The sequence below is a fragment of the Ambystoma mexicanum genome, chromosome 5q (genome assembly GCF_040938575.1).
Source record: "Ambystoma mexicanum isolate Mex_15411 chromosome 5q, UKY_AmexF1_1, whole genome shotgun sequence".
Lineage (NCBI taxonomy): Eukaryota > Metazoa > Chordata > Amphibia > Caudata > Ambystomatidae > Ambystoma > Ambystoma mexicanum.
The window spans coordinates 1259453919-1259481040 of NC_090933.1; the positions used below are offsets into that span (position 1 = coordinate 1259453919).

Sequence of the window (27122 nt, forward strand, 5' to 3'; positions counted from 1 at the left end):
TAATACAACATAACATTATGTGAAATTGTGTCTCTCTCGAGGGTGCCATACTCGCCCCAAAAATTGGCCAAGTAGGGGCGACACCTGGACAGCCAGTTACCATGGCTGGCTCTGGCCACTTTATAGAGAATCAGTCCTAGGTGTCAATCTTGGCCTAATCTTGGATCGTTCCCAGCATATCCTCCTGGCTGCCGCACCAGTGCAATCTCTCATGGGACTATTTTCTATGTGTGCAAATTGACAGGCCTACATTTTGTGAGCCAAGGTTTCCATTGGTGGTTCAGAGAGCTTATACAATACCTTAGCCTGTTTCTCCCAGGATCTTCTGTGCACATGCTGTCTTTGTTGGCATGGACCGAAATCGGGATGTAAAATTGTGTCTCACTGGACAGTTTGAGGGTTTTCAGCACAATCAAAACATGAAGACTTTTTTGATACCATAAGAAGTATAAACAGTTGCCAATCCATGCCCCTTGACCGCATGTTTAAGAGGCTGGTGGAAGGGAGTGGGGAAGTCTGGAGTACAGGTTTTGTGTCCTCAGATTTTGTGCCTCTACCTTAAAGCCTGAGACCCACCCCCCAACCCCCCCCACGGCAGTCCTCTGCACATCTGTCTATAAACATGTTCCTACCTTCCAGACAATAGAAACATGTAGAGTTTCTGGAACCTCTGTAATGTCCTATTTTGTCCCTTGACATTGGGAGCCCCAACTTATTCGTACGAGTTTGGTCCTGACCCCGAGCATAGTGCCTTGAGCACTGAGCCGGACTCCATTGCTATTAGCTGCCCACCTTCTGAGAATCCAATAGATTGTGTCCTGCAAGCAAACAGTAAAGTGCCTGGGCTGCAAGGGAGTTCTTCAAGTATGTGGTTACCTGGGGGTTTTCAGTTGCAATGGTTTGTCCTGTTTTCCCATTCTCTGGTCGTCATTTAAACTCTGTACTTAGTTAATTGTCCACTTTATTGCAATTCAGCTTGCCTCCCGATAACTTTCATAAACCTTTGGATTCATTTGTATAAAGGGGCAGGCACTTCCCAAGTCAGTGGGGATTTGGTTAACGTATACGCATCGTTTGTGCCATCATGGGTATGCCTATGCTATATATTGCTACATTTACTATTTTGATTTTGAATTCTTGAGCATATTTTCACTTCATTTGGTAGCCTTCATCCACCAGGAGTGTTTTGATGGTAACACGTCTTCTTTTCTGCCACATATTCATATTGCTGTCTACTGGTTGACGGGCTGTTTAGAAGGTCTAGCAGGTCTTTGCTATGGATGAAAGGTAGCTGCTTTCTATGGTAAGTATTCAGCAATACTTGCCGTGTCACAAATGTAAGCGCCATTGAGTTGCCATTTGTTACCAAGCTAAAGCTGCAATTCCTAGGCATTCAGTAGGGTGATGTCACATCATGAATCTCACTGTTACCAGTCAGCTTGGGCAACAGTCTTCCTGTGACTCCATGCATCACTGGACAAGGGGCACTTAGGGTCAGATCAGGGTTAAGACCGGGAGATGGTGCTGGAAAGAGGAACCTTCTCTACTTCCATCTGAGGGTCCTGCGGGACCTTAGATGGGGAGATTGCTGGAGACTCTTCAGTGGAAAAATGTTGCTGTTCTGATACATGAAATGTACAACTCCCACTGTGCATTGGTTGAACGAGTGTCTCTTTTCTCAGTGATTCACAAGAACCAATAACTTTTACCAGTTCAAGAGACTAGCTGGTATCGTAAAACTCTTCATCTCAACATTCACCCATTAATGAGACTAGCTGGTATCTTAAACCTCTTCATCTCAACATTCACCAGTTAATGAGACTGGCTGGCATCTTAAACCTCTTCATCTCAACATTCACCAGTGCATGCTGGTATCTTAAACCTCTTAATTCTAACATTCGCCAGTGCACGAGTCTAGCTTGTATCTTAAACCTCTTCATCTCTGGTATCTTAAACCTCTTATATCCAACATTCGCCAGTGCATGAGACTAGCTGGTATCTTAAACCTCTTCATCTCTGGTATCTTAAACCTCTTATATCCAACATTCGCCAGTGCATGCTGGTATCTTAAACCTCTTAATTCTAACATTCGCCAGTGCACGAGTCTAGCTTGTATCTTAAACCTCTTCATCTCTGGTATCTTAAACCTCTTATATCCAACATTCGCCAGTGCATGAGACTAGCTGGTATCTTAAACCTCTTCATCTCTGGTATCTTAAACCTCTTATATCCAACATTCGCCAGTGCATGAGACTAGCTGGTATCTTACCCTCTTCATCTCAACATTCACCAGTGCGCGAGACTAGCTGGTATCTTAACCCTCTTCATCTCAACATTCACCAGTGCACGAGACTAGCTGGTATCTTAAACCTCTTCATCTCAACATTCACCAGTGCATGCACGAGACTAGCTGGTATCTTAAACCTTTTCATCTAAACATTCACCAGTGCATGAGACTAGATGGTATCTTAAACCTCTTCATCTCAACATTCACCAGTGCATGAGACTAGCTGGTATCTTAAACCTCTTCATCTCAACATTCACCACTGCACGAGACTAGATGGTATCTTAAACCTCGTCATCTCAACATTCACCACTGCAAGAGATTAGCTAGTATCTTAAACCCCATCACCTCCACTTAATATCTCTTGTCTTTCGTATCTTCTTTTAGGTCTGGCTAGAGAGACGGGCCTTTTGCTCTCTGTCAGATCTTCAGGATGCATATTAAAGTGTTCCCCGTGTCCATCATCTGCCGCATCAAGCAGAAGAGCAGCATTGTGGTGAAAGCCTTCTTAGAGTGGGAGCAATTTTGTTGTACTGCGTGAAACTAGTTTAAGTTGGGGACAGAGTTGTTGAACGTTGCTTTTAAGAGCTTGTTTTGTTTCCATGGTTGTTAAACTGATTTGTTGCCGCATTACATTATGTTTGGTATTTGTATTGTTAATATTACAAATATGTATGAATACCAGTGTTTGTTTTAAGAAAGTGGTCATGACGGATCGGGATCCTTCTACATAAACCTTTAAGATGCACCCAATCCATCATGGCCGCCATTACAACAAGTATTGGAAAAGCCAAAAGGTCTGACTTTGAAAATGTAGTGGGTACGAACTTTTTTGTTTCGTTTTTTGTAAAGCCCCCGCAGGATAAAACAAATCGTATTCCCTCTGCATTTGCAAAGCCAGACCTATTGGTTTGATCAAGCTTGTTCCAAAATAAATACGCTACAACAATACATGTACCTTTCATTCTTTTTGGTGGGTAATTAATCAGTACTTGACTTCAACCTCTTATTTTAGAATCAAGGATTTATTCCTAACGACCATATACATAGAACTGTAGCTTAATGTTTTATTGGGTTTTCTAAAGTTTATCCCTATTGAACAGGCTCTAGAGCCTATTTATGTGACCATAACCCCAGCAGAAGCCACATGTATCGTTGTTTAAATTGATCTTTTTTCTATGTGAAATATATACGAGATTCCTGCATGAGAAATGTTTCAGATTTTCTGTGCGATGAACTAACTTGACCAATTTGTCACTGAGTGGTCTTCCTGTGACATGTTTGGTGGTTGACCCCCTGGATTGGTAGCTAGCGTGCATCAGTGCTTTATAGAACACTAACCGGGTCCTAGTCTTGTTTGCCCACTGGGTTCACTGCTCCATCCTCCACGAATCAACGGCTCTCCGTTTGCGCTGTTTCTTAAGTGGCCAACTAGGGGTGCTTAGAAGCCTGCATGAAGACCTTTAAAAGGGAAGCCTTGATATTTACTTTTACGTAAAGAAAATTATGACCCATTCCACTGTTTAGGGAGAGAATATTTTTTTAAAAATAATGGTTGGTTTCGTACACTTACTTTGAGGGTGTTGTGGCTTTTATGACTTCTTTTGAATTTTATTTTCAAAATGTTCTTATTAAATTGGAAACAAAATCGTTCTTTCATTGCTGGAGCCCCATCTCTATTTTTGTCTGAAGCTCTGTTACTGCTGCAATACATTTTTCTCCTAGGAAATTAAATTGTACATTTTATGTGGTTTGCAGAAGAATTGAATTCATAAAAATTGTTGAAAAGCTGGAAAGAAAGTGTAGTTGTGAGGTTTATTCCCGCCAATTGACTCCCAGTTGAAAAAAGATGCTCGGGGTATCAAACCCCTTGTTCCGACAGCATGAGAAGGACAACAGAAACATATAAATCTGCTTTTCCAGCTTGTTTTTTAAAGTCATCTTTGAATGTGAGCACTTGCGAACTTTCAACATTCTGCAAGCCTGTAGAACATGTATATGTAGCTTTGTGTGACTGCCTGCTGCTGAGCCGGGGAGGATATGACCGCACAAGGAAAAGGATATCACTGCTACTGCTCTTTGTAGTCTTATAGCCAATTAAATCCCATTGCTGCTGACATTCCCATAGGTTTATAAAGCACATCAGGTTGCAGAAAGCTGAACAATGTATCCAGATAGTGTCTAATGCTTCCTTACTTGGCATGTGTTAACTGTTATTCAAATATGGGAAGCAGATAAAAGAAAGATAACCCTCAGCGTGTAATGGCATGACCCCTAACCATCTCCTTGTCTTTTCTCTTTATAGGACATCATCTCTACGATGGAACTCGGGTACCAAGGAGCGCATGCTGATCAAAGTTACCGACCGGGAGCCAAGCTTTCTCATGCATCAGGGAAATGGGTACACCCTCGACAGCCAACAATCGGGGCGCCCCCGGAGATCCTCGGGGGGACAGCAGTCTCCCATCCTACAGACGTTTGCTGTGGATAATGACAACTCGGTCTTCTTCCCCGATAGGAAGCAGTCTCCATTCCTTAAGAGATCAGACCATGGCAGCGGCTGTTCCCCTCTTCTTGGCCGAGGGGAGTCCTTCTGCTCCCTCCAGTCCCAACACAGAAAACACTCCAGTGAGTCCCAGCCGTCCTCCCCACGCTATGCCTACGAGCCTCCGCTTTATGAGGAGCCCCCCATGGAGTACCAGGCCCCCATTTACGATGAACCTCCCATGGACATGCACTACGATGGCAGCGGGAATTATAGGGCAGGGTCGCCACAAAAGTCACCCATTCGCAAGCCGCACACCTATCTTCCCTCCCCCAAGCAAGGCTCTAACTCGCCATACCAGCAATTGGTTTTGACCAAACAGAAATGCCCCGACAGGTTTATGAGCCTTGAGTACAGTCCAGCGGGCAAGGAGTATGTCCGGCAATTGGTGTATGTGGAGCAGTCCGGATCCAGCCCGAAATTAAAAACGGGCCTACGACACAAATATACACCCAACACCATCGGAGGGTCATACTCATTGCAACACTGTCCATCTTTGGTGAGGGATCAGCGCCTGGAAGTTAAATCGGGAGATTACAGCAGCATGGAGGGATCGGACATTCGACATAGTCAACCCCTGAGTCATATCTTCCATGGAGAGGATTCCATGTCATGGTCAAGTCAACAAGACACCATGTCATCTACTGGTTACTCACCTAATTCCCGGAAAAGGAAAAACCGGAAGCCTTCCTTGTCTCTGGAACCCAACACCACATCGTCTGAAGGTTCCGGGGAACGAGAACTAATGGGTGAACAACTCATGAATGAAGAGCGCCCTATGCCCATACCCGCAAGGCCCCAGATGAGTCGGACAGAGAGCAGATCATCTGAGGCCGATATGCCACGGGGATTTCCAGAGCCTTTCCTAGCCCAGGCCAGACTGGCATGGGAAGCCCAGCAAGCCCACTACCACATGAAGCAGAGGAGCAGTTGGGACTCACAAAAGGATGGTTCTGGGTACGAAAGCGATGGGGCTGTGCCACTGCCAATGCCCGGCCCTGTTCAGAGGGCATTCAGTGAGGATGAGGCCCTGGCGCAGCAGGACAGTAAACACTGGAAAAGAAACACCTTCGAAAAGCTGGGGTTCCCACAGATCCTGCTGGAAAAAAGTGTCTCGGTCCAGACCAACCTGGCGTCTCCGGAACCCTATCTGCATCCATCTCAGGTAATGGGCGATGCGTCCTCTTTCCTTCAATCGGAGGGCGCATAGTGGCACTTTGAATGTCATTACACTCTCAAGACTGATGTATTAGCCCACATTTAGAAAACGTTGTATGCTAATTCTCTCAATATTTCAGGTGACTGCATATCTTTTCCAGAGGTATTCAACTGTGTTTTAGAGCGTTCTCGGCCCAATGAAGTGGCTAATTAACGTTCAGTCTTATCAGGCTTATTGCTTCTGCAGGCTTATTAGTGGGTGTGTCTGTGTTTTGTGTTGGCATCCACATCTTGGCTGAAAATGGGAACCATACCAATGTGTTGGGGTTCTTCTCCTCAATCAGAGCATTTCAGATGTTTTCGGTAGAACCCCCGAAAGCTAAACCACTGTAGGGCCAACTCTGCCCGCCCACCTCTGTTTCTCAAAACTCCACTGCATGCAGCAGTGGCCAGTCCTTTCCGGCCAATGGCCAGCTAGATTTCGGAAGGTCTTGGTCGTATGGAATTCTTTGTTACATCAAAAACCAGCAATTCATAATTTGGCTTCTGTGGTTATGCACATACATGAACATCTGAGACCTGCTTGATGGTCCTAGCCATGATGGGCATCTCATGTGATAACCGTAGACCTGCCCCAGGCCAGGTGTGTTGGGTGCATCTTGGATGGCAAATATCAAGTGAGCTGCCATCTCTGAGAACGCTCATCAAAATGGACGCTCTTCTTTTCACCTTGGTCTTTGTCTTTTCAGTAGTGGTCAATAGTGATAATGTGCCATTCAATACTAAATGAAGACTAAAAGACTAGAAGCTATTTTTTTTGTATTCTCTTTAATAATTGACTAGCATTCAGTACACTCAATAGTCTTTATTTTGTATACGGCTTAGAATACTGTGCCATACTTCTGAATCTAGCTGGCCATTGGCCGGCAAGGTCTGGTCAATGCTGCATGCAGAGGAGTTTTGAGGAACAGAGGTGGGCGGGCAGAGTCTTCCCTACAGTGGTTTAACTTTCGGGGGTTCTACCGAAAATATCTGAAATGATCTGACTGAGGAGCAGAACCCTAACACATTTGTATGGTTCCCATTATAAGCTAAGATTTAGATGACAACACACACACACGCACGCTATAGTCTTCGAATACTATAAAAAGACAAATTAAATACTAAATATAGTGTTGAACTGTGCAACCCTCCTTGGCAGTGAGAATGCCAAGGTTTACTAACTCTGCGTACATTTGCCTTCCTGATGGGTGCACGCCAGGTCTGCAGGTACTTGCGGTCATTCAATACTTGTCGCTGCTGCTGTGGAGTAACGTTAGGCTTTTACATCTACACTGACTGCCATCATGCTTGAGAATCCTGCTTCTGGTCCGGCCACGCAGGATACAGAAACATTTTTTTTAAATGTCACCTAGGTTTCCAATCTGGTTTCTTACATCGCTGAGAAACCTATGGTGGGATGTGTGTTGGGTCGGGGACCATCTGTTCACCCCCACATTAGAATCCACAGAGTGCCATGGCCTCAGTTTTAGGGCTCTCTCTGTGGCCTCCACTGCCAGGTCTTGCCCTTCCCGGGCCATGTTTATTTATTTATTTCAGTTCTTGTAGGACACTGCACGCCCATAGACCTTCGAGCGCTGCATGAAAGACAGAGGAGAAAGGCCACAGGAAAGTCTATTCCAGGATTAAAGAGAAGTGTCTAAACCTGTTTCTTGAAGACGAATAAAGATTGAGATGTTTAAATATACATGGGTAACATATTTCATTCACGCGTTAAACTCGAACTGTTGCCACCGTGGGCAGTTCATAGGCCGATCAGGTGTAGTTCTTCACATTACATTGCAGGCACGTGGTAAGACTATAAATGCGGCTGCGCACGGAGCATGCAATGGCCAGTGTTATGACAACACGTCATTTCAGTTCTGCTAGCATTAGCAATTTTGTCTTGGTGCATTCAGCCATCCTTCCGCATGCGGTAGGCATTGGCAGAGGTGGCTATTTAAAGCGCAGAGTTTCCAGGGTCATTCCTGCCACAGGCACTTTATAGTGTATGGTTTCTAATGAGATGTGCATGTTACTGTGAATTATTCACATATGGGAAGACAGGTTTGGTTGCTGCTGTGTGGATGAACCCACACTGCTGGCTTTCTAAGAATTTCAGAGAACCCTTCTGTGAAAATTCATATAAAACCTGTTTCCCAAGCGAGCATGCTTGGCTGCTGAGATATTTGCACAGAAGGGGAGATTTTGAAGGAAGGGGGCATAGGGGAAAATATGCAGAATTCACATGACCTGAAACATTGACATAAGAGGATAACTAGAAGACCTTGATGGCTCTGTGTGTGCAAAGGATTTTTCAAGGTGTTGCTGGTAAAGCGCGTGATAACTGCCTGTGTGCTGCCAGAACTGTGAAGTCTTATTGCAAGCCAACTATCCTCAAGTATCCCAATAGTACACAGTGTAATCATTGTCCTATTCTCCATCTATGCCTTGCAACACATTTCAATGGAATCCATAATACATAGTGTAATCATTGTCCTATGATATATGCCTTGCAACACATTCACACATTTCAGTGGAATCCATAGTACATGGTGTAATCATTGCCCTATTCTCCATCTAATCCTTACAACACATTTCAGTGGAATCCATAGTACATGGTGTAATCATTGCCCTATTCTCCATCTATGCCTTGCAACACATTTCAATGGAATCCATAGTACATTGTGTAATCATTGCCCTATTCTCCATCCATGCCTTGCAACACATTTCAATGGAATCCATAGTACATGGTGTAATCGTTGTCCTACTCTCCATATATGCCTTGCAACACATTTCAATGGAATCCATACGCAATAGAATAAACCCATCTTTGAATGGATTGTGTCCTCCCACGTATTCCTCATCTTAGATATATATCCTTACCTTCAGTTCCGCTTCAGAAAATGTTTCCTCTCTCCAGCAGAGGGCGCTCCACTCGAGGCGATGGCATCGATGTCCCTCTGCAGCATACGTCATGCACCGACGTCATCTGTTGTATAAAAGCCTTGAGCGCGCCCGTTGGCCTCAGTTCCGTTTTTCTGTGTTTTTCTGTTATCTTCGCTTCGGATCGAGATAAACGGCGCTTCAGTTATAACTAATTATGTCGTCTTCTTCGAACCCGTCCACACCGAAAGCGGGTTTTAAGAAATGCCAAAGGTGTGGGAGAAAAATGTCGTTGACCGACCCTCATCTTAATTGCCTCTGGTGCCTCGGTTTCCGACCATCGAATCGACGACTGCGGTTCTTGTCAGTCAATGACCCATAAGGCCTTGAAAGAAAGAAGAGGTAAACTGGCGGTGGGGGAGGAAACCTCAAAATTTTCTTTGAAAGGGAAGAAAGACTCGGCTGAGTCTTCCGCGAAACGCCATAAAAAATCCAGATCGAAGAGTAGATCAAGAAAGTCCTCTTCTTCGTCCAAAAAGCGAAGAAAAGACGACACCGGTCTCCCTCTCTCTCTTCCTCTTCCTCTACTACATCGGAGGAAGTTATTACGTGTTCAACAAAGCATGACTCCCTTAAAAAGTGGGAAGCATTTAGAGCATCGATGATGATAATTTTTGAGAATGCGGCCCAGACCCCCTCAAAAATGTCTGATGAAGACCATGCCTCTACGCACAAAGAAAGTGACAGGGGAAGGTCTAAGACTAGGAAATCCGACAAGAAATTGTCAAGGGTGTCTTCTAGGGATTCTTCCCAAACACCTAAAAAGAAAAGCCTTCCAGTGCATAAACAGGATGCAGACCTTAAGAAAAGGACCTTAGACTTCGATACGTCATTGAAAGCCTCGACGAAAACATCTTCGCAGCCTCCATCGAAGGCTGTCGAGTATAAGGGGTCGACGACCCGACTGAAAAAAGTTACGTCGAGTATGCTATTGATGACTTTGAAGACTCCTTCGACGTCGTCGATTGTCTCGAAGACTCCTTTGACGACATTCGTAGCGCCTTCGAAATCATCGAAGAATACCTTGACAACATCGAAGGTAATAGCCACAACATCGACGCCATCAATGCTTCTGTCGACGTCGACACCAATTACAGGGGTGAAATCAACACCAATATTAAAACCTATACCTGAGAAAGTATTTCACCCAGAAATCATGCATGATTATTTCCAAATAGGGAGAAATGTCTTCAGGAAATGAGGAGGATGAAGAAGATGAACCTGAAGTTTCATCGGCAGGGGTAAAATATGGTACAAGAGAAGTCCCTGAGGAATTAATTAATACTCAATCAAAAATGCAATAGCTTTATGAATGTTTACAATCTGCAAGTGGACTAGATACGTCACCTGAATATGAGTTTAAAAAACCCGATCCAGCAGAGCATGCTGATTTGGGTTATAGAAAACTTATGAATAAAGTTACAGAATTTATGGGATGGGGTAGAAACTCACCTGTATACCAGGATGATGACATGACGGATATCCTATCTGGAGGACCTCAGCCAGACCCCATACTTCCCTTTCATATTGCCCTGCAAAGGAGAGTAAATGCTGCTTGGGACAAACCTGAATCCATTCCAGCAGTAAATGAAAAATATATGGCAAAATATAGACCCTGTAATTCTGATCCAGAGTACTTGAGTAAGCATCCATCTCCTGAAAGCCTGGTAGTTCAAGCAGCCATATCAAGAGAAAATGCTGCATACCCTACAATTCCCCCTGATATGGATGACAAAAAGATTGATGCATGGTCTAAAAGGTTTTTACATCAGGGAGCATGGCTCTAAAATCCACAAATGTATCTTGCACTCTGGCGAGATTCACATATACTCTGTGGGACTGCATGTCAGCGGCAGCTCAACAAATCCCAGAAGAAGAGGAACCTGATGGTTTCCTATCCATAATAAAGGATGGCAAGGAGGCTTCGGCGGAATGCCTTCAAGAAGGTTTGGACACAGCTGACAGTATCAGCAGGTCCATGGCATCTAGCGCAGTGCTACGCAGATTTGCGTGGCTAAGGAAGTCAAGTCTTGCACCAGATGTTCAATCTAGACTTCTTAATATGCCATTTGAAGGCTCAAGGTTGTTTGGCAGCAAAGCAGATGAAAGTTTAGAAAGGCTGCAGACCTCCAAGGCAACAGCAAAATCATTCAGTGCTGCTATAAGACAGCCTCAACAACGCCCCTACACAGGCTCATCTTCCTGGAGGGGTCGTCCCTTTCGTTTTTACTCATTTGGGAGAGGAAGGGGACAGGCCAGTCACAGAGGACAAAGGAAATTTCCTCGGGGGCGAGGAAAAGGTGCAAGATCTGCCTCAGCAGCGGCATGTGTCCCTTCAGCCGCTGCTGGAGCTGCTGCAAAACCACTCTGAGGTTTTGACCCACAAGACCAGAGTGGGAGGCAGGATCTCACAGCATCTGAAAGAATGTCGGGGCATTACTTCAGATGCTTGGGCACTGGAAACACTATTCCAAGGTTACTGCCTTCCCTTTCCAAAGTAACCTCAGAATCACCCACCGGAATACAACTCTACCAAAAATCCAGACCCGCTCCTGTTGCAGGACGTTTTAACCCTGCTACAAAAAGGTGCAATAGAACATGTACCTGTAGCAGAGAGGAACAAGGGTTGGTGTTCCCCCATATTTCCTCATACTCCTACGTCCCGTCCCCTTTCCTTTCCTCCATACTTATGGGACATCTCTCCGTCCTGTGGGACGGGACCGGAGCACTTTGTAAAAAGCATCCAAAATGTTTTCCAAAAATGTGTCCTTCCTCTCTTTCTTGCGTGGGGCCAGGCATGCGGCCGTAGCCCCGCCCACCTTGGCTCCGCCCCACGCATCGCCCATCAGTCCTTTTCTCCGCTCGTTCGGGACTGGATGCACTTGCATCCGTGGAAGATTTTCTTCCCTTTTTCCTCTCTGGCTCTCGTAGCGATCGTGTACTAGTCTGTCTGTCGTTCAAACTAGACTTTCCAGATTGTTCATCGTGTCACCGACGCTTCGCGAGGGCGGATCCCCAACCTCTTTGATTAGAGTGTTTGTCCGGATCACCGTTGGGACTCCTGTTTTTACTGCGACTCCCTTTCGGTCCGGGCACTTCGTCAGTTGGAGCGGTGGGAGAAGGTATTCCGACAGACGACTCCTTCACATTTTCAGGCGTTCATCGACGAAAAGAAGAAACGCCCGCTAAGTTCTTTACTTTTCAGAGCACCCCGGCCGGGGTATACCTTCCTGGGTTCCTCCTGGGCCGGGAGGGGCGTTGATCGCTCTGTCACCGGGGATTGCCCTGAGGTGCCCGTTGGGCCTAATAATTGTACTGGAGTTTTCTCAGAGCACGCTCCGAGGCCCCTCCTGTGGGGGCGGCTTGTAGGCTCAGTTCTACTGAGTCGTGGGGTACCGGAGCTCGCTCTGAGGCCTCTCTATCGGCTTCCCTCAAAAATAAGACTGGGGTGCACCCCGAGGCCTTGGTTGGGCTTGGTGTTACTGAACGGATGTTGGAGGCCCGCGCTAATAAGGCTGTTACTGGACCTGAGTCCGAGGTCCCTTGTACAGAGGCTAAAGCTACCAGCATTTCTGAGAGGCCTGGCAAGGCCTTATCGGTGAAGGTTGTTTCTCACCGTTCCCGCTCTTACGGCGACACCAGATCTGTTGAGGGGGCAAAGAAGGAAAATATTTCTTTTACCGGCAGTGCCAAGGTCATTCCTGGGAAGGCTAGTTTGGCGATTGGATTGTCGCAGAAACATTCCAGGCCACATAGTACTGGTGCAACTGAGGTTCCTTATGTTAAGGCTAAAGTTAAGACCCCTGATCCATCGACGGGGATCCCTGCCTCACTTCCTCACGTGCCGCAGTTCCCTTCAGATGAGGACAAAATGGCACCCGTTCCAGCCACGACCGCGGCAGCCATTTTAAGTGCTAGCCCTACAACTACGCCATCGGCCTTAGGTGTAGGGCTTGGTTTTGTGGATGAACATAGAGTCCCTTGTGCGCATCCTTTTCGGCCAGTTTATGACTGGAACGCTCGGATGCCCCTTTGGCACAGTGTTTCGTTGCCTGCGGTGTCGGCTCCTTTGATTTATGTGGATATGTCGGCAGAGGTGCCGGTGTGGCACCCTTCCCCGTTACGTCTCTGGAATTATTCTCCTCATGAGAGGCCTCCTCTGGTTCTAAAACAGTCCCCGGAGGACGCCTTTTGCAGCAAATTTCAGATGCTCATGCGTACCGACTTCACGAGGGAATATTTCAAAGGGCTTTTTAGGGAGATATGTCTGCCCGCGCCTCCGGCTCCACCCGTTCCTCCGGTGGTTCCGCCGGCGCCTCCCTTGCCTACGGTGCGTTCTCCGACTCTTCCGCCTTTGCCAGGAGGGTGTGCTTTCTGGGGTGTTCACCCTGTCTCCCTTGGAGCGTACCGGCCTATTCTTGCAGAAGGACGTTCTGGCCGAGGTCCGCAGGCCCTGGCAAAAGCCACACTCTGGACTTTTTGTCAATAAGAAAATTGACACGCGATACAGGCTGCATTCTTCGGAAGAGGTGGCCCTGCCATCTTGCCCGCCCCCTTCCTCTACGGTGGTGGCTGCGGCCACGTTACAGTCCAGGCCTGCAGCATCCTCTTCTACGACGGCTACTCAGGTTCTGGGAAAGGAGGACAAGCTCCTTGACTCCCTTGGGAGGAAAATTTTCGCCGACTCAGCCTTGCAGCTTCGGCAGGCCAATGCCGAGCTGGTGTCAGCGGGGGCTAATATGCAGATGTGGAAAGGTCTGTCGGAGTTTGAGGAGTTCATTCCAGTCGAGAAGCTGGAAGACCTTAAAGCAGGATTATCCGACGCCAGGGTCTTGGCCCAGGATCTCCTGGAGGCTGCGGCTCACCACGTAGACACCTCAGCTCGGGCCATATGCTGGGGGTTGATACCTCACGACAGGCGTGGCTGCATGCCACCAAGTTTTCAAAGGAAGTACAGGGCAAGGTGCTGGACTTTCCGTTTGATGGTAAGGAGCACTTTCATTCTACAACAGATGTAGAGCTGAACAAGACGAAGGATAGCACACAGAAAGCCAAGTCTTTGTCGGTCCTTGTTAAAACCCCCTTTAAAACTCAGAGACCGCTGTCCCAGAGTCGGCCCCCCCCTGGTTTCAGAGGCATCCTTGATCGGAAATCTCGTAGGGTGGATACCCCTTTGGGGAATAACCACCGGAGGCAACAACGGACTCGGTTTTTCTCCCGCTCCTCAGCCTTCTCCTCAGATTCGGGTGGCAACGCCACTGAAAAACCTGCAAAATGAGGGTTTTCCACGCTCGCACGAGACCTCGGTGGGAGGGCGCATTGTGTCTCATTGGGAGGCGTGGCAGACCATCACAGAAGACAGATGGGTCTTGTCAGTCGCTCGGGCGGGCTTCCGCTTACCTTTACCCCGTACCCCACCCTGCTGTCAGGATCGCCCTCCCTGAAAGCCGAGGTGCAGAAACTTCTGGACCTCAGAGCTGTAGAACCCGTTCCCCTTGGGGAGCGAGTGGAGGGCTTCTACTCCCGGCTGTTTATGGTGCCCAAACCCAACCAGGCTGGCCTGCGCACCATACTAGACCTTTCCCAGTTCAATCTTTCCCTACCCCAAGAGAAATTCAAGATGATCACGCCCAGCCAGATACGGTCTTGCTTGCAGATGGGCAATTGGCTCAGCGTGGTGGACCTACAGGATGCATACATGCATATTCTGATTTGGAATCCAAACAGGAGATATCTCCGTTTCTCTTTGGGAGAGGAGCACTTCCAGTTTCGAGTGCTTCCTTTTGGCCTCAGCTCGGTGTTGCGTGTCTTCACGAAGATGATGTTGGTGATTGCGGCCTATCTTCGTCTGCAGGGTATCCATGTGTATCCGTATTTGGATGACTGGCTCTTACGCAGCCCTTGCCCATTGAAAGCCGCGTGCAATCTTCAGTCTCTCCTTCAGCTCCTGTTCCATCTTGGGCTGTCAGTGAACTGGCGGAAATCTTCCATGACGGTCTTACAGGAATTGATTTTCCCGGGTTTTCGCTGGAACACGATAGACTGCAGAGTGTACCTGACCGGGTACAGAATGGCGGATCTGTTAGCCACGTGTCAGATGTTTGCGCAGTCGGAGAGCATGTCGGCCTGATGGTTCCAGAGGCTTCTGGGCCTCATGGCCTTGTGCGTGTTGGCTCTTCCTCTTGCTCGTCTCAAGATGAGGCGGACTCAGTTGGCTCTTCAGAGTTCTTGGCGTCAGGCTGTGGATCCGGACTCCAAGTTGATAATGATTCCGGCTTCCATGAGAGTGGACCTGGTGTGGTGGTCATCTCTCAGCAACCTATCGGTGGGTGTGGGGTTTCAGGACCCAGCCCCTACAGTGACGATTACCACAGACTCCTCCCTTCTGGGGTGGGGTGCAACGTTGGATCTTCTTCACGTCTCGGATCTCTGGTCGCCTCAGGACAAGCTCCTCCAGATAAATCATTTAGAGCTTCTGGCGATCTTCCTAGCGCTCAGGTCGTTCAGACCGATCATTGCCAACAAAGTGGTCCGCATATGCACGGACAATGTGGTGTCGATGTATTACATCAACACCAAGGGGGAACCAAGCCTCCCCCTCTCATGGATCTGTCTGTCCAGATTTGGGAGTGGGCTGTACTTCATGGTGTTTGGCTGCTTGCAGTGCACATCCCGGGCCAGCTGAAAGTCACAGTGGATGCCCTCAGTCGGCAGACAGTGGTCAGCTACGAGTGGGAGTTGAAGGCAGAGGTCCTCTCATGGATTTTCCTGCATTGGGGCACACCGGAAGTGGACCTCTTCGCTACGGTGGTAAACAAGAAGCTTCCTCAGTATGCCTCCAGAGGGGGGCTGGAAGCCTCCTCTCTGGGGGATGCTCTCGAGATCCCATGGCACAACATGAGAGCTTACACCTTCACGCCTCTGCCTCTAGTTCACCGAGCAATTTGCAAGCTGAGGAACTCAATGAACTGTTCCCGCCTACTCATAGCCCCGTGGTGGCCGGCCAGGTTTTGGTTCTCAGAACTTCAACACCTGTCAGTGTTTTCGCCGATCAAGTTGCCAGTGACTCCCGATCTTCTTCACCAGGGGGAACAGTAGCTGTGACACCCCTCCCCACAATCGCTCAGCTTGGCGGCATGGTGCCTGAGTTAAAGTCTTTAGAACATCTTAACTTCTCTGCGGATAACATGTGCATTATTCAGGCAGCCAGGAAACCCTCGACTAGGTCCCAGTACAGAAGCAAATGGCTCAGGTTCTGTCACTGGTGTTTGGGAAAGCAGTTGGACCCAAGGGGGGCTACGATTGACACGGTGCTGTCCTTCGTATCCTTCTTAGCAGAGTCAGGTGTCCATGTTCTGTCATGCAGAACTTAACTTTCTACGGACCAATGCTCTTACTCTCTGTGTAACCCAGTGGTTAAGAGGCATTATGCATGCTTGACACGCCTCTATCCTCCAATTCGTAGTCCACACCCGTCGTGGGATCTAAATGTAGTCCTGACGGCGTTGTGCCATAAGCCTTTCGAACCAATGGCCACGGTGGACTTCAATTACCTATCCTGGAAAGTGTCCTTTTTGGTCGCCGTTATGTCTGCAAGGCGGGTGAGTGAGCTCCAGGCCTTGTCGGTGGAGCACCCCTTTTTGGTCTTTCATAAGGATAAAGTAGTGCTACGGACAAATCCTGCTTTCCTGCCGAAGGTGGTATCTGAGTTCCATCTGAATCAGTCGATCTCCCTGCCGGTCTTTTTTCCGAACCCTACCTCAGAGGCAGAAAGGGTTCTGCATTGTCTCGATGTCAGAAGGGCTTTTAAGTTCTATCTGGACAGAACATCCGAGGTTAAGAGTTCTTCTCAAAACTATTTGGGACCTTTGGTAACTCTCAGGGTAAGCAGGCATCTAAGACGACTATTTACCGGTGGATTGCCGCCTGCATTACTGAGTCTTTCACCGTCCAAGGGCTGAAGCCTCCTAAGGGTATTCATGCACACCTGGTGCGGGGCAAGGCAGCCAGGGTTGCCTTTCAGAAATATGTCCCCTGGGAGTCCATCGCTAGGGCAGCTACTTGGGCCTCCCCATCTGCGTTTTGTAAGCATTATTGTCTTGACATGAGCTCAAGAGCTGATGCTCCGTTTGGCCAGGCTGTGCTGAAGAATCTTTTTCAATAAGGGGTATTTCCATCCACCCGTAGTTCCTATTAGGAGTGCTTGGGAATCTCCCATAAGTATGGAGGAAAGGGGACAGGACGCAGGAGTATAACCAGGTTACTCACCGTAGTGACCACCTTACTCCTAGTCCATAGTCCCCTTTCCTCCATACGCACGCCCGCCGTTCCCTCTAATAAGGTTCCTCTGTTATTGCTATTAGGTCTCTGACCTGGCGATAGAAAAGGACTGATGGGCGATGCGCAGGGCGGAGCCAAGGTGGGCGGGGCTACGGCCGCGTGCCTGGCCCCACGCAAGAAAGAGGGGAAGGACACATTTTTGGAAAAATGTTTGGATGCTTTTTACAAAGTGCTCTGGTCCCGTCCCACGGAGAGATGTTCCATAAGTATGTAGGAAAGGGGACTATGGACTAGGAGTAAGATGGTCACTATGGTGAGTAACCTGGTTATTCCAAAGAAGGACAGAGGGCTGAGACCCATCTTGGACTTGAGAAACTTGAACAAGTTCCTCAGGAAGGACAAGTTCAAGATGGTCACTCTTTCTCAGATCCTTCAGGCTTTCCAAATTCAAGACAGGTTAGTATCATTGGACCTTCATGATGCTTACTTTCATGTGCCAATCCATCTCAAGCACAGAAAGTACCTGAGGTTCGCGATTGTCAATTCTCACTATCAGTTTCGAGTTCTGCCATTCTGTTTGACCTTCGCCCCAAGAGTTTTCCCCAAGTTGATGGCGGTAGTGGCAGCGAGCCTCAGAAGAGAGGGGATTCATGTCTACCCCTATTAGGAGGATTGGATGATCAGAGCACGTTCCCCAGAACAAGCCCAGGATCATCTATCCAAGACTTGCCACTTCCTTCACAAACTAGGGTTTTCTCTGAATTTAAAAAAGTCAAACATGATACCATCACAGAAGCTCCAGTTTATAGGAGCAGTCTTGGATACTTGTTCGGGCAAAGCCTCGCCTCCCGAAGAGAGAGCTCACCACATTCTGCAGATGGTAACAAAATTCCAGAATGCCCAGTATCTACCGGCCTTCGATTTTCTCAGATTGCTCGGTCTCATGGCATCCTGCATTTTTCTGGTGCAAGAAGCCAGATTGAGAATGAGATCTCTTCAATGGGCTCTCAGAACTCAATGGTCCCAATTCTCAGGGGAAATGCCAGATCTTTTACAATTTCCAAACCAGCGTGGCACGGGATCTACAATGGTGGGCTTGCAGACAGCACATCCTCAGAGGGGAATCTTTTTGGCAACCATGGCCGGAGATAACAGTAGTGATGGAAGCCACCCTTACGGGATGGGGAGCTCACACCAACGAGTTGACTATCAGCGGTAGTTGGTCTCCATCGGAGTCCAAACTACATATCAACCAGACTAGCACTGAAGGTCTTCCTGCCAGCTGTACGGGGAAAGAATGTCCTGATAATGACGGACAACACAGTGGCCATGTACTACCTCAACAAGAGAGGAGGAGTAGGGTCACTACCACTGTGCAGAGAGGCAATGCAGCTCTGGTTCTGGCCAATACAAGAAGGGATCTCTCTATCTGCCATTCACCTAGCAGGAGAGCAAAACACAGCGGCGGATGCTCTGAGCAGACAGAGCACAGTCTCCCACTAGTGGGAACTAGCTCAGGAAGTCCTTCAAGAGATCTTCACCCTTTGGGGAACCCCTCAAGTGGATCTGTTCGCGACCGGTACCAACCGGAAGTGCGAACTGTACTGTTCAAGGGAAGTTCCCCCGAGAAGAGCTCTAGGAGACGCATTCGTAGTGGACTGGGAGTTTCCACTGCTATATGCGTTTCCTCCAGTCCCTGTAATCCCTCAAGTAATCAGGAGGTTGAGGAAGTTCGGGAAAACCATGATCCTAATTGCCCCGGATTGGGCCAGGAGAACGTGGTACCCGGACCTTCTCAACATGTCCATCTGCCCTCCAAAACTTTTTCCAAAAAGAGAGGATCTTCTCTCGCAAGAGGGAGGCCACGTTCTTCATCCAGATGACAACATACTCAACCTTCACGCCTGGCTTCTGAGAGGTTGAGATACAAGGATTGGGACCTTCCAGATGATGATGACATGCAGATTTTGCTTTCGGCCAGAAGGCCAGCAACAAAATCTCTGTACCGGTGTCGTTGGAACACGTTCACTGGTACTGGTGCAGGGATAAGAATGTGGACCCTTTTCAATGTGATATTCCAATAGTATTATCTTTTCTGTTACAGTTGGCTAATCTGGGGCTCCAGGTTAGTACGATAAAAGGATACGTAGCAGCACTATCTATCTTAAAGCGCTCGTCAGAAGAAAAATCTTACTTTAAAATACATTTAATAACACCATTTTTAAAAGGTTTAAACAATGTATTTCCACCAATACCTTTTCAAGTTCCTGTGTGGGATTTAAATTTGGTACTGAAATTTCTGACATGTGCACCAATTGAGCCTTTACATTCCTGCCCATTAAGGCTTCTTACTCTGAAAACAATACTTATAATTGCATTGACATCAGCCGCAGGGTAAGTGAGTTGCAGGCACTTTCTAGTGGTCCTCCTCACACCACCTTTTATAAAGATAAAGTTGTCCTTGGAGTCAAACCTTTTTTTTGCCAAAAATCGTTTCAGACTTTCATCTGTCACAGAAAATAATACTACCTACTTTCTACCCTCCTCCTCACACAAGTAAGGAAGAGGAAAGACTACATAGGTTAGATCCTAGAAGGGCTCTTAGCTTTTATATTTCAAGATTGTCAAAAATACGTCTGTGTGACCCACTGTTTGTGGGATACACTGGCCGTAAATTAGGACTAGCTGTAACTAAGCAAACATTATCAAGATGGATAATCTTAGCCATAACTGAGTGTTATAGGCTATCTGGAAAAGATCCCCCTGAAGGATTAAGAGCTCATTAAACTAGGGGCATGGCAACTTCAACAGCACTTAAAAGGGGTGTTCCTGTACAAGATATTTGTGCAGCAGCCACATGGTCATCCATGCATACTTTCATAAAATATTATGCTTTGGACTCAACTACCTCGCAAGGAGGTCTATTTGCCAAATCTGTACTACATTCGTTACATGACTAAAAAATATCTGTACTCCCACCTCCAATAGAAAACTTCTTTGGGAGTCTATCTAAGATGAGAAATACATGGGAGGACACAATCCATTCGAAGAACAAGTTACTTACCAACTGTAGTGTTTTTTCGATTTGATGTTCCTCCCACGTATTCCTCATCGACCCTCCCATCCTACTCCACAGTACAGTTTATGTGCTTTACACTCTAATTTCTTTTAAGGCTGGGGTCAAAAGAGGCACGCCTTTAACCATAGTCATGGGCTCTGATACACGAAAACACAGAATTTAGGCCAACTGGTGTGCTCAAGGCTTTTATACAACAGATGACGTCGTTGCTCAACGGATGCCGCCGAGGGACATCGTCGCCTCGAGTGGAGCACCCTCTGCTGGAGAGAGGAAACATTTTCCGAAGCGGAACTGAAGGTAAGGATATATATCTAAGATGAGGAATACGTGGGCGGAACATCCAATCGAAAGAACGTTACAGTTGGTAACTTTCTACATCACACCTTGTATGGTCCATGGACAGGCCTCCAGGCGACCAAAGCACATTCCTCCCCCGCTCCTTCCCTGTGGTACTCACTTCCTCTTGCTCATCCGTTAATCGTTACCCCGCCCCTCTTCCTTCCGCACACTGAGGTCTAGATACCCGTAGCAGAGGCACCGTATGGCAACTCCAACAAGCTTCATTGCTGGGAGTCTACGGTGAAGATTTGGCCCATCATTAAAAACACAATTAACATGGCATAACCTCGCTCCCAACTCATAGAAGCCATCCCGGTGGAAGTCAACTCTTTCACATGGCATTTTACCGCCTTTTCATCTCATGACATTTCTTCGCATTTGGGCTTTTCTTTTTCTCTAACCTTTTTTTCACTCCTCATATTTTGTAAAATGGGTGAACGCTAGTTACCCCTTTTGCCTTTACTGACCTCACCCTCCCCTTTACTTCTCATTCCTGTTGCTTTCATCTTTTCTTTTTCATTCATTTTCCCTTTCTTTTTATGCCCTTTCTAAGTTAATGATTTACCTATTTGCAATTTTTTTAAAGTTTGGTTCTTCTTATTCCCCCTTTGTTCCCATTCTGGTGCGCTTTCCATTGAAGCCAATGGGTGTAGTTTTGGTGAGTTTTCCATTGAAGCCAATGGGTGTAGTTTCGGTGAGTTGGTCTTGCGGTGGCTTGGGATTTCTTTGGGATGGGTTTCTCTGAAATTACTTCCATTGAGTTGGCTGACGTCTAATGGATGGATAGCTATACCAACATCCTCCATTCCATGCGGATGCTACTAGTCAAGTGCTGGTTTTTACTTTGCATTCTGAGACTTGTAGCCCTTGTGTTTCCCCAATAATAATTCCAGAGCGCAAAGAAGAAACCAGGCCTGAGCTTCCATCTTCCAAACGGAAAGGGGCATATTCTCACCTATGTAGATGACGGTGTCCACATGTTCATTTCTGTACAGCTTTGCCTTCCCTGGGACTATCAGAGAACCTTAAATATCAAGTCACCTGTTTGGAGAAGGACTCCGATTATTGCAATAGTTTAAAACAAAAAAAATTCAATCTCCAGGATTAATGCCTTGCTTGCTATCCCACCCACCCACTTCCTGAAAAGTGGATGTAGTTTTCTGTAGAGTGTAGCGCTATAAACCTTGTTGAAGGTCCAGATGAGTTGGACTGGCCAGACTCTGAACCTGTTTGCCCATTCCCACTGGCAAGGAGCTGCAGAAGACAGTAGCAACGTACCAGCACCCTTTCCGGACCGCCAGACTACAATGATGCTGGTAGGGGCCACGGTTCCCCCGGCAGGCCTGACCTGCTGGGAGTTAAGGCCCTACCGGCAACCTGCTGGTAGCAATGGTGGGTTACCGCCAACCTCGCAATGAGGCCCATTGTGTGGGGGGCGCAGCTGGAGTAGGTTATCATTGGTGCATATTCATTGCCATTTTAGAGAGAGAGATCCGGTTTTCGTCCAGAATATGCCAAGGAGCCTTTGGAAGCCGATAAGCTAGTGGAGGGATGTCTACTGCTTGCACTGCTGCACCATTGCACCGTGTATAGTCGTCCACGTGTAATGCACTATGGTCCTGAGTGTGCAGTGTACTATGGCAACACTCACAGCATAAAGGTCCCTTAACTTCCAGTACCGATCTTGGGTGCTTTCTTACAGTACCTTTATATTTGGAATGAAATGTCGGAGCACAACATGTTGTAAGAAATTGAGCGACTCACTTGCCCCTTCTGCTGGTGAATCAGTAAGTGCAAACACAATTGCTGGGTCCAAGGCGCACATGATGTCCCTGCAGGAGAGGGAACCTGCATTGTTCACTTTATTCACTACAGGTTCACAGGCAGTCTGTGCAGTCGCCCAGGGGGCCCGTGGGCGCCAGTTGTCTCCTGTATACCAACTAATAGTGTTTCCAAAGACTGCCGCTTCTGGGTGAGGACGTCGCATTGTAACCCCCATTTGAGGCCTGGATTCAAATCCTCTTCACCCCCAAACCCCTTTGAACCTCACCAAACAGTCCATCCACCTCTGCCCAGCTGGTCCTACTCGGGCCTGGCCAGCGAATTCTACTTGGCACTCTTTTTGTTATGGCAGGGCACTTTAATTGGGAAACTATTTGTAAGCGATGGTTCATTTGAGTAGCCCTTCTTTTTGACAGGACCTTAACTTTTAAGGTTTAGGTGATGAGAACTGCAATAGGGCATTTTTTATTCTGATGGGGCATGCAAAGCACCAGTTAGGTACCCACATCTATGCCTTCTCGCAAGACAATTAAAACGGGTTTAAACTATCTGCCTTGTTTGCATGTGTGCTTATTTGACATACCAAAATGGAGGCGGGGGATACCAAGGGAGGACAATTGGGCCTTGATGATTGGCCGCGCCTAAGGATGCTCGAAGGGAGACTTTTGGCCTGCAGAACGTAGAGGTTGTTTTCCCTGGTCCTAGCCCTTTTTCAATATTCGAAGACCTGCAAAATTGTTTACTCTCACTGCCTTAACATCTCTCTGGTAAAAGGCTCTGCTCCGATCACCCAATAAGACAATCCTGCCGCAGAGGCACCCTGCTCTGCTTGCCCCTCGCCCAATCACAGACTTTAGTTCAAAGCAGGAAACTTTTCTTAGGTATATATCACACCTTATGTTTTTTAAAAAAAATGTAAAAAACATTGCTTGGCGATTCATATGTTTTGATAGTTGCGATGAATCGAGGGAATGCGTCCCATCTCCCCAAGTGGGAGCCCCCCCTGTGAGGCTAGGGAGGTGAGCCTGCTCCGCAACACCCTCCCTAGTGGTCGAGACAAGTAGGAGCTCATAGAGGACAAGGACTCCCGTACCTGTGAGGAACTCCCAAAATCATTATACATAATGCCATACATGGGACTCTGTAAAATACCAAAGACTTAAAAGTGGATGAAGAAAAGCCAATCTATAACATTGGCAAGAGGAGTACATGTATCTTTAAACAAGTCTCCAATCAACTGAGACAAGTATGTTGAATAGCAAGTTCATGCCAAACAGCTTGGAAAGAGAGACGCGCATACGCAGGCATGGAAGGTCCCCTTCCTGCATAACATATAAAGGAGGTGGAGCGGAACCGAGCCATGCAGCCCACGGCATTCAAGCTTGCACTTGAAGGAAAGGGGAGACTCCTGAGACGTGGCACATCCCAGATGCAGAAAGCAGGGAGGGCTGAAGCCCAAGCCAAGGTGATGGCGTGACCACAAACGATACGTGGTGGACAGATGGTTTGCAAACAAAACGCAGATACCATCCTGAGAATGAAGCAAAAACAGACCCGATTACCTGATGAAAATCTTGGACACAACGGGAAAGAGAGAGAATCCTTGGAGGAGAACGTCAGCGACAGTAAGCCGGCAGCAACGGGGAGCGAGAAAGAAGCTCCTAGAGAGGCACAGAGCCTGGAGACGGTCCACTGCTTTCTTGAAGGTAAATGGGAGAACGGGAAGACTGGGATGCCAAAAGGGAATCATTACACAGTTCAACAAAATCGTCCCAGTAAAAGTAAAGAAATGTTTATTATAGAACTGATGAACTTAAATTGCCTTTAGGTAAAAAAGAACAACATTGAAATCCCTGAGACGAAGAGAAAACAACCTTGGATAGCACTACCACGGGAGAAGGGGAATGTACTCAAACCTTCAAAACAGAAAAGATGGAGAATGTTATGAATGGAAGTGCATAGAAACCGCCAAAATAAACACATATAAAATATCGAGAATGCCAGACTAAGGTGAACCACAACTGTCTAGCAGGCCAGAGGTACAGAAGAAATTGTACATCTCCAGGATGTTCCTAGTCCTTTAAAAAGGATCAAAGGAAGTATAAAACGTTCAGAGAAGATATGAATCAGTCAGAGAGAAAAGCTAATAATCTCCTGAAAGAGCTGCATGTACTGAAGTAACTAGAGATGATCCAAAGGTTACCTATTAACCACAAAACCCAGAGATGGATGCAAGAAGTATCCTTGGGAGAAGGGAGCCAGTCTCCTGACTAGAGACGATCCAAAGGTTACCTATTAACCACAAAAGCCAGAGGCGGATGCAAGAAGTATCCTCGGGAGAAGGGAGCCAGTCTCCTGACCTTAGTTTATTTAATATAGTAGTAGGGCCAGTTAGATTCGTTTTGGACAGCGGGTGTAACTAACACGGCCGACTAACGAGTACCCTAGTTAGATATATAGGTAGGGAACATCCCATAGCCATAGGGAAAGTTCGGCCTTATCCTTTCTTATCTTATTTGTTTAATAAAACAATTGAAACATGTCCTCGGTTTGTCTGCGTCCTTCTTCTGACCCTCCACACAGTGAAAACAATCCTCCGCTCTAGCTTTGGAATTTGAACACTATTGCTAGTTTGGACAATGTGACCAAATATATAAATCCAAAAAATAAAAGCAATAATGAAAACGAGACAGTGAATTATTTTGCATTGTATTCCAAAGTCAGATGGCATTTTCAAACCAAAGTTTCAAAAGGACCCGCATCAAACAATAGTTCTACCAACTACAGGTGATGGAGGTGCCTGAGTTCCAGACTGGCCTGGAATCCTGGCTTTGCTACTTACCCAAAGTGTTTGATCCTGGGCCAATCATCTTATCTGCCAAAATGAAAGGTCTTTACAAGGAATTCTGCTCACACTGTCCACTACTCAAAAAAAGCCTCACTCATGACATTGCCCCATATATAATAACTGTCACCATTCATATATTGGACATCACACATGTATGTGCCTCTTTCCTGAACCCTGGCAATGTCTTAATGTAACTTCCCAGTATCCCCTGGTGTATCAAAGACTCCTGTGGTGACGTCCTTTCTGTAATGTCGCTACATATGCAAATTAGGGAACCTTGCACGTTTCTTGATGCCCAGGGCGCAGCAAATCCTAGGGACGGCCCTGCACAGAATTTGCAGTCCCCAGAGGAAAGGCTGCAAATGCTTCGTGGGTCTTTAGAATCAAGCCAGCGATAGATTATTCAAAAATCAGGCTCGTTACTGATTTTCACAGCCCCCGAAATAACAGGATATTAATCTCGTTAACGGATTTGTTTTGACAAGTTTTGGCTCCTTTGCTTTTCTAGGGAGCCAGCAAGGTAGCGGGGCAACCTTTAACAACATGTGTGCTCTTTCCATGCCTTTTCTACGTCTGTTTCAAGCCACTGCAGTGCCCTGTGTACTAGTACAGTTCCAGGCTTGCATTCTATTGGCTCTACATATATAATGGTCTGCCCTTTAGTTCCCCAGGGTAGCCGCAAGCTGTTGCTTACACAGCGACTGCGCGCTGCCACCGATTATCAGAGTGTGTGACTTTTAATATTCTCCTTTCTCCTCCATGTCGCATTAGGTAGGGTTGCCCTGCTCATCAGGGTGGTGGGGTAAGAGTCCCAGGTGGGGCACGGGCATCTTTTGTAACTATCTTCATGCCCGGTTATCAGCAAGGGTTCCCCAGTGACAGACCAGAACTACATAGTGTTAAATAGGTGAATTTCAGAGCGTCCTTCTTTCCCAGAGCAAGAAGGTTGGCTAAAGACTGCATATGTGCAGGAGAATGAAGCCGTGGGGTCACAGGAAAGGGAAAAGGCTGTGAGGCCAGATAAGCCACCATGAGTTATGGAAAATGGAACACTGAGGCAGAAGCAGAAAACCCTGAGCATGAGGCTTGGTGAGAATAAACTGCCTGGCAATGATCAGTTATTAGTTCATCGCTTATAGGACATTTTAGTGTTCCCGGTGAATGATAAATCAAAGAATGTGGCCTGGTTCATTCTGCTAAAATAGGCTTTTATCAACCCGAGCACACAGCAGCTCTTTTCCCACTCTTCCCTCTAAAGAATACTTTTCTATTCCGAGTCTCAGTGCTAGAGTCTAAACCTTACTGGATGTCCAGAACAAACAGAACATAATACCATGTAACTTCTCTAAGTGGTATGCCTTTGCTGCAGATAGTTTGAAAAAAGATAAGCATCTCGTTGTTTTGGACTTCAACTTCCCATCATTCCTTGCAATCAGTCAGTTGTGAGGGATCATGGCAGTTGTAGTGCAAAACATTTGGAGACCTGCAGGTTGCAGAACTCTTTGAAAGGGTAGTAGATTCTGCGATAGCCCTATATAGACTTCTGGGCGAAGTGTCCTAGCTTGTTCCTCTACTAGGGGAAGGACATGGACTTACTACTTACACTATTTAGGCTTTTGTCCCTCTTAAGATGGCCGCCCTTGTGGTTCACTGACTAATGGCCTGCTGATTGGCTGACGTAGTCACCTGGTGTTGTCCTGTAATAGCAGTTTGATTTGAAATATGTCTCCTACCTTTCCCTGTTGTTGCTGAGATTAAGCCATATGCATCACATTGTATTTTACTGCTTTCAGCAGCCATATCTTTGTTTTAATTGATTTTT

At 46.9% G+C, this 27122-nt stretch overlaps 1 protein-coding gene across 2 annotated transcripts in view; it reads left to right on the plus strand.

Moving 5' to 3' along the window:
* The window catches only part of ARHGAP39 (Rho GTPase activating protein 39), a 1402702-nt gene that overhangs the window by 758013 nt on the left and 617567 nt on the right, over nucleotides 1–27122 (plus strand). For both annotated transcript variants that reach the window (XM_069621770.1, XM_069621771.1), the window contains exon 3: nucleotides 4590–5994. In XM_069621770.1, the coding sequence (XP_069477871.1) occupies nucleotides 4590–5994 (1405 nt within the window). The remainder of the gene's footprint in view (nucleotides 1–4589; nucleotides 5995–27122) is intronic.